The following is an 8,403-nucleotide window of genomic DNA, read 5'->3' as shown; positions in this document are numbered from 1 at the left end:
AAAACTGAAATTACAAGTCTGAGTTTCCCAGTGTACTACAATTTTCTCAGAAAGGATCACAGTCAGCCACTGGAGGGTAAGGGACTGTAACTTGGGTTCTGGAAATCCCTACCTCCGGGGCGATGTAATCTGGGGTGCCGCAGAAGGTACCGGTGGCCAGGCCCTCAAACATCCCCTCTTTGCACATGCCGAAGTCGGCCAGCTTGCAGTGGCCGTCCTTGTCCAGGAGCACGTTGTCCAACTTCAGGTCTCTGGAACGAGGGGCACAGAGAAGGCTTTGCTCAGGTCTCGACAGCAGAACAAAGGCACAGCATATCCTGTTACCTCCCCATTATGTGGCCCCAGCCCAGGTCTGCTGAACAGAGCTGGTTTAATGGGCCTTTTAGGATCACACTGCATCTGGCATCCAAACACCACCTTTATGCTCAGTCCCACAGGGCTCAGCCTTAGTGGGAGTCCCGTTGCCTGTGGCAACCTACAATCTCAGTCAAACTTCTCGAGAATTTCAATAGTAGGCTACTGAATTCACTGAACATCACTAAAATAACTTGCCTTGCACTGGGCAACCATATGAAAAAACGACCAATGTTAATAATTACGTAACCAGCTATGGTTCCTTGGGTTGCTGAAGAAATAAAATGCGTGACTTCAGGCCGCCCGTGATAAACCTGGAAACTGATACATTTAGAGCTTTGCTTCAGGTAATCGTTCAATCGAGAAAACAAACACAAGCGCTAAGAAAAGTAATAAATGGGGCTGCCAAAGAGGGAATGCGTGGACATCTCTAAAAGGTAATTCTGCCTTCTGCGCAAGCTGTGTGCAATAAAGTCATTCTTATTTATGCTAAAATGCCTCATTTGCTCATTATTAATCGTGCGGAAAAGGGCATACGAGGACGCCGCATTATTTTTCCACATTCGGGTCACACACAGAAGAGAAATTGAAGGGCACCGCTCTGTTGACAGGAGCAGAATGACGAATGGCAGGCGGTAGACACTCGCTCAGTGTCAGTAATTCAGCTGCGCTAGAGGAAGAGGCAATGTCAATATTTACCCATCCCCAACAGAAGAACCGGGTCTTCGCTCACAGGTAGGATTCAATGGGAAACTGTGAACACGCAACTGTCTTGGTCTACCACAATCCACAGTCTGTTCAACAAACGATGTGTGGCCAATACTAACAAACTCCATTCATCTCTGTAGAATGACTAAGAGTGTGTCCTCATAGGTGATACACAAACTTTAAAATGATGAGCACACAATAATATTACAACAAATGGCATGACACAACAGGACCATACACAACAAAACTGCAGCACAGTGAGCTATACAAAGCCGACACAGGTCAGCACACATTAACACAAATTAAGCCACACACAGGGATGCACACACATAGAAATGTACACATACATATACACAAACACAAAGGCAATACAACAAAAGAAAGAACGATGAAAGACTTCTGGTATACATTCAACATTATCAAAAAGAGCTGGAAGGATGAAGAATGTCTGTTTCCTCAGATGGCACCAGTCCCATTAAAACAGGGCACAGCCTGCAGCAGGGGCTGTTTTGGAAGATAAACACACGTAGAAAACATCAGCAAAACATCTCTATCCCGCCTCTTCCCGATGGGGGCAAGACCAGGGACGGATGATGCGTCGGCTACTGGAAATCAAAGGTGTGCGGGGGGGGGGGGGGGGGGGGTATGGGGGTGGCTGGGTGGCTGTCTCTTCTGCGGCAGTTTGGCAAGATCTTAGATCTCAGCGACAGAAACAGGTCATGCGAGACTTCCAAAAAAACACGTGCTGCGGTCTAACTGGAACCAGCTCACTGGGACAACAGTGCAACCCGCCAGCGCAAACAAACGCACACCTGACCGTGTTTGAACAGGGGTGGCGCATCACGGAGGAGGCTGTGGCGTGCCCGCGCTGACGGTAGGCTGGCAGCGCCGGGGGGACACGCATGGCACACAAACCGCCCTGGCAGCGCGGAGCGTCTGCTCAGCTGCAGCTAACGGGCGCTCACACAGATCACCCTCTGTCCGCAGGGAGGCTTATATTTCCCTAAAGCCTGTAATAGCTTTAAATAAATGTACTCGACTGCATAGCTAAATATGTCAATACAGTGTACTAGGCACAGTGTCAAGTCAATACACTGTCAATAAGAACATATGGATTTGCTATAGGGTGTTCCAAAAGTGTGGTCTCACAGGAGAATACATATTTAAATCTGGCCAGCTAACGTGAAAAAACCCCACAATATCTTATTACCCCCCTCACAAAGGAGATGTCACTATGGACAGCAGTTTTACTTAGTGGATCAACTAACTGTTGTAGCACTGTGTATTTATTGTGTTCATCAGTTAAAAACAGAAACATTGTTCAGCCTGACCGACTATAAAAAAAAACAATTTTGTTTAGTTTTAAAGCTAATCAGCCATTAGCTTCATGCTTGGGTTCTCCCACCATTTTACAGGCCAGCTAGATCTATGCAAGGCTCACTACTGGCTGAATAAACAGGGACTGAGTTTCACAATTAAGTTAAAAACACTGACATCTCCAGCAGTACTTAGCCCTGCTGCTTTCTCTGGGCTAATGAGCCTTAGAGCACAGGCAGAGAAAAACAGGCAAGAACAGACTGCGGTTAGAGCCACCTCCCACAATTCATAGCTGAGCGCTTTTATTTGTTTCTAATAATGGCACAGGAATGATGGATGGTCGCAACCTTTCTTGCTTGCTGCACAAATGAACCGCTGAAGAACATGGCAGGTCAGGTTCACGCCTACTTTGTCATTGGGCCGACACACAATACAGAGATGGTGACCCCTGAGCCACAGCAGAACTGCACAGACTGGTCTCTCTCCCCTCCACTGAACACAATGCTGGCTCTGATCCTCTACCTGTCCAAAAGCAAAGCAAACAATGGCCAATTCATGCTCGGGCAAAATTACCACTAAACACCTCACCGGCGGTCTTCATGGGACTGAACACAGGGAGATATACTTTCATCCAATCAATTTTCTATCTCTGGCCAAAAGACGACAGAAGAATGAAACAGTATCTTCCATGACATTACATAACATTCATTCAACAGACACTCCTTTCCAGAGCAGATTTTAATGCCGGTGCATTAGCCGGTTCATTAAGCTCATTAACCTCACCGCCGGAGTCACAGTGCCAGACCTGGCTAACAACATTCCCATATCCACAAGCATACGCATGACATCATTAAAGTATTACTGCAATTTAACTATTCCGAGCCAAAATACAGTTGGTGAATACATGCACATTACATCCATAACAAGCCCTAAGACAACAAACTTAAAACCACAGAAAGTACCATAACCTGAACTATGGGTTCTGGGGAGCCAATATGCAGCCTTCAGTCTGCGCCTAAAGATGAATAACAATTTTGTTGTCCTGACGACTGTGGTTCCACCATTTGGGGGGGGGGGGGGGGGGCAATATAAACACGTATCATCACAGCAACTGCAGAGGGAGGGGACCAGTTCCAGTTCCCCCGGGGTAGCAGCGTAACAGGAACATCAGGGTTTGAACATTGATTGGAGATATGGTGGAGCTGTTCCAATAACTGCCATCTAGACGAGTACCAAGATTTAAACTTGAAGTTGCGTGCAATGAGGAGACCGCAGACACGTCATGCAGCTGCATTCTAAGGCAACCAACAGCAGTAGAATTGCAATAGTATAAGTGTGAGAGTACTAGGGATTGGCCTAAGAGCGATGTGGCATCCCCTACATTACTCAGATACTTCAGCTCTACAATAACAATGGATATAGATCAGTATGATTGCTTTCATATCCAGCAAATGTTGAAGAGGTCATAAATCCAATTACTTATTACCTTGGCTGTTCACACTTGAATCTGCAGCTATCAGTTACAGTAGTATGAGGACTATAGGAGTGCCGTACACCTCAGTTTGCTATTAATAAACTATGTAAATAAACAGTGTCCACAAGGGGGCCCACCCAAACTTGTGTGTGTTAACACCTGGGTGTTAAATGATCCTCCCCTCCCTCAGCACAGCTGCGACTCCGCATCGCTCACTGGGTGAAGGAGCGCGTGAGTGGAGCAGTCATGTGACTGCAGACCTGATGGGGCTACTATACTGGGAGCAGGATTGAACTTTGGTATGAATTTGACACATTACCTTCACAGCAACAAAACACACTGCCTGTGGCTGACTAGTTCAGAAACTCCGGTCTACTCTAGCCATCCCTATCCTGTAAGCTGAGGCTAAAAACACCTAGCTGTTCTCCCCAAACCTAAAGAGATGAGTGAAATAGTTTATTTCCAACTGATGTAATTAATTGGCCTTCATAAAATATTCAATCCGTTTATCCAAGCTAACATTGTACATATTTCTCATACATCCTGTATGTGTGCAGGATGTAAACTAACTTCAAAATGTCTCCTGGGGTGCAGTGATATTACTGAAGACAACTTCACTGCCTTTTTTGACTAATGGCAGCCTTATGTGGGAGTGCTGGGCCTAAATGCTAATGGCTCCCCGACAAAACTGTGATTCACATTCTGAACAGGCCCGCACTTGTGTTTTGGCCAAACGCAGGGCTGCCCAACCCTTTTCCCTGAGATCTACCGTCCTGAAGTTTTTCAGTCCAACTCTAACAAAAGCACGCCTCATTCAACAGCTAGAGATCTCATTGAGCTGCTAATTAGTAGAATTAGGTGCACCAACTTAGGGAAGAAAAGAAAAGCTGCAGGACGGTAGCCCTCCAGGAAGAGGGTTCAGCAGCCCTGGCCAAATAAAATAGCAGTATACAAACTGTAAACACCAATGCTACAAAATGGCACAATGCAAGGTTGTTTCTTATGTTTTGCTAGGAAGAACTCCAAAACCACTGACAAGTATTCAGAGAATGCTGGACTCTCCCGAAACAACAATCCTCTTAGTGAGAGCTTTGTATTATTCATGTCTGGTGTTTATTTTATTTGTTTATTCATCATGCAGAACCACAGTTGACCAGATGAGTCACTTCCCGTTGACATCATCATCCATCAACACTACACAGAAATAAATCAGAACACACCTGATCTGCCACATGAAAGCCAAGTTCACGTTCTTACTTTTAAACAGATCTGCAGGGGGTCAGATGGGTAGGAGTTTTGTACCGGTCAGTTACTGGTCAGACAGCCATTTCCTGATTAGCAGCTTTTTTAAACTTCTCAATATCCTCATTTCACCAACCTTTACACACCTCTATTTCAACACACAAGGTGATGCTGCCTTACAGAAATTAAAAAAGAATTACAGAAATCCTCAGAAGGGGAAACGGAAGTTTGAGAAAGAAATTTCAGCCAGTGATGTACACTCAGATTTCCACACACTCGCAGAGGGTAAACGTTCAAGGGTTAAGACTGTGGTGGGAGGACAGAAAGAAGGCCTTCAGACACCAAGGCGGTGTTCAGAGCAATGTATATACAGTATATTATACAGTCGACATTTTTCATGGGTGTCCTCATTTCACAGCAGTGCTTCCAATTAAATCAACCTGAAAATGCAAAACATTTCCTGGAATGAAGGCTTTGGCATATGTTGAAGCCATCGAGTATTTTTTTTTTTTCTTTGTACATACATTTTTATATTTCAGGCAGAATTGTGCAAATCATTTTGTACCCATTTCAATGGCTGCGCCCTCTATAGGTGAGAAAAGGCATAAAGGTGTGCGTCTGTGGCAGAATGGCTGGAGTGCACTCTGCTGGAGGGGTTTTGGGGCACCTGTAAATGCGGTCGTGTGAATATGCCTTTAAGAGTAAACGGTTTAGACATTCCTTTAGGGATTTAATCTGTTTTATTCCATTAAATATGTTTTGTTTTCCTCAGTGAACATGCGATTAGTTTTCCTTGGCGCCTCTTTTGTAATTTTGACAGCTTGTTTGGGCGTGTCAGAAAACTTAGGTCCCTACTGGTTACTCCCACTATGACCAAAATTAATAGGAATTCATTGGAAAGAAGAAGGAACTTTTGGTCATTACAGCACACATAACTCGAAGAGCAGCAGTGCACAGCAGGACCATAGACAGGTTCTACAATGTCTACTTTGAACAAGATACCTCATACAACGTGAATGCAAAAGGAGAACTGGGACATGTAGTTTTTCCCAAAGCATTGAATACTGAGGAAGATGTTTCAGACACGTGTCCATCCTCTGTGTTTTAGTGTTTCCTGTGAATCTCTGGGTTTTTCACCTTTCTTTGCCTTTGCAGGCTATGCACTACTTTAATGGCCCAGGTAATTCATTTTTTTCCACATACAGTGCATTGTCCTGGCTGTTGAGAGGCAGGCAATTCTGCCTTCCAACAGCTAGCATACGATCAACAGCCTACGTAGGTCTCATATGTTTTGAATCGGTAATTCAAATAAAGGGCAAAGGTAAAATGCGTGGAAGGTGATGTAAGGTGACAAAACAAAACAAGGCTTTTACGGAACATGATGTCGGTTACAGAGTCGGTTACTCCTGGTGGGCGGTGATGCCTGTGATCCTTTCACAGAAATGCGCTTGCCTAGGTTATGGTGATTTATAAAGCGCAGTCTGAGAAGTCCAGGCTCCGTTACTCACCGGTAGATGATGCCCTTGGAGTGTAGGAACATGAGGGCGGAGGTGATCTGGGCCGTGTAGAATCGCGCTCTCCCCTCTTCGAATTTTCGAGACTTCTGTATGTGGAACATGAGGTCGCCCCCGTTGACAAACTCCATGACAAAGAAGAGACGGTCCTGGAATGCGCAGAGGGAGGGGCTGATGTCAGACAGACGGGTCATGAGAGCATCCTCACACATACACACACGCACATGCACACACCGCACACGCAGGAGTGGCACCAAAGTGTGTGTAATACTCATCATATCCTGAGGGGGCAGTGGTGGGCATTGATCCCCTGCTCTTGTGTTCTTAATCTGTAAGCCTCTGGTGTAAATCCATTGCCACTGATCTGCATCTGAGAAGGAAGCTAATTTTGCTAGGCAGAAATCATCCTGAGTCTGGAGGGGGGTAACTGTCACTTTCATCACTGCACATGAAAGATTCATGTCCAATATCTGATGCAAACTGAGCGCTCTGAAATTCTGATGCCCTGGGTGGACCAACACAGACAGTCCTCTCATAAATCTCCGTTTATAGCTCACAGACGTCATCCAGCACCACAGGACATGTAGCACACACACACGCACACACACACACACAGACACAAGTGTACACACAAGCACGCCCGCACACACGCTGCTTCATCAGCAGGTTTCCACACGAGTTCTCAGGGAGTTTGGCTCCACAATGGACCACAATGGAAATAAGTCCTGTGACTTTTTTGTGTTATCCTCGATGCTCTTTTAATTGTGCATGTACACTGGTGTTTGCAACCACGTAATTGTCCTTTTAAAGTGAATCGTTACGTAATAAAACAAAGTAAATCTCTGCGGCATCTCTTTGAAGGCCGCGGAGCAGGCAGCAGCTCAGCTCCGTATCACACAGAGCTGCACTCTCAGGTGTCGCTCTGGGGAGGGCGGAGCAGCAGCCTGCGCTCTCATGCCAGCTCTACCACCGTATCCATTATTCATGGGCAAATGTGTCCCGCATCGGAGGGTACTGCCGAGCGTCACACACACACACACACACACACACACACACACACACACACACTCATATCTGCGGTTCCGCAGTCAGGACTGTGCTTCCGCTGGCTTTCCCAGGGAGTGCAGTTCATCGCTGAGTTTACAGCAGAGACAGCGTTAACAGCACAGCCTCAGAAACAACCTCCTCACCAGACTCATCACCAGACTCATCACCTCTCTTCCTGCTCGGGGAGAGGGCTGTAAACAGAACGGAGGGGGACACATTTCTGCCTACGGACACGCCCTCATTAAGGTTGAGTACTGCAGAGTCTGCAGTGCATTGTCAGTCAGTTCATTCAGGGGAAATCAACCGCTCAAAACTTGCCATGCTCCAGGATGGGCGGGGAGAGGGCATAACTGCAGTACAGTGAGGCAGCATTGGGGTATGGGAGTGGGTGGAGAGAGGGGGGTTTGCGGGGGGGGGGGGTGAAGTGGTTCAAGCATGAGTGCAGCTGCTCTCATGAGACAGAGCTGAAACTTATACAACAACAAAAATAGCAGACAATCGCCCTTCCCAGCAGCGCTGTCCCCTCTGACATCACATTTCAGCGATAGGGGAATCAGACAGAGGCAGCGGATGCCTTTGAAGTCAGAGATTACTGTGCAGCGCTGCTATGGGTGGGAATACCATTCAGATAAAGGCCAAGATAACAGACACAGACCAACAGAGAGAGAGGGAGAGTGATAGAGAGGGTGGCAGGGAGAGAGGGAAGGAGACAGACAGAGAGAGAGGAGGGAGAGTGATAGAGAGTGA

The 8,403-nt window shown here is 46.4% G+C and overlaps 1 protein-coding gene across 1 annotated transcript in view; it reads right to left on the bottom strand.

Moving 5' to 3' along the window:
* Window positions 1–8,403, bottom strand: part of prkcha (protein kinase C, eta, a) — a 38,542-nt gene that overhangs the window by 7,931 nt on the left and 22,208 nt on the right. Inside the window, exons 10-11 of the mRNA XM_035434901.1 lie at window positions 6,604–6,758; window positions 113–251 (exon numbers count right to left, since the gene is read on the bottom strand). Of these exons, the coding sequence (XP_035290792.1) occupies window positions 113–251; window positions 6,604–6,758 (294 nt within the window). The remainder of the gene's footprint in view (window positions 1–112; window positions 252–6,603; window positions 6,759–8,403) is intronic.

This window comes from Anguilla anguilla, chromosome 1, assembly GCF_013347855.1.
Source record: "Anguilla anguilla isolate fAngAng1 chromosome 1, fAngAng1.pri, whole genome shotgun sequence".
Lineage (NCBI taxonomy): Eukaryota > Metazoa > Chordata > Actinopteri > Anguilliformes > Anguillidae > Anguilla > Anguilla anguilla.
This window is presented reverse-complemented; position numbering and strand designations above follow the sequence as displayed.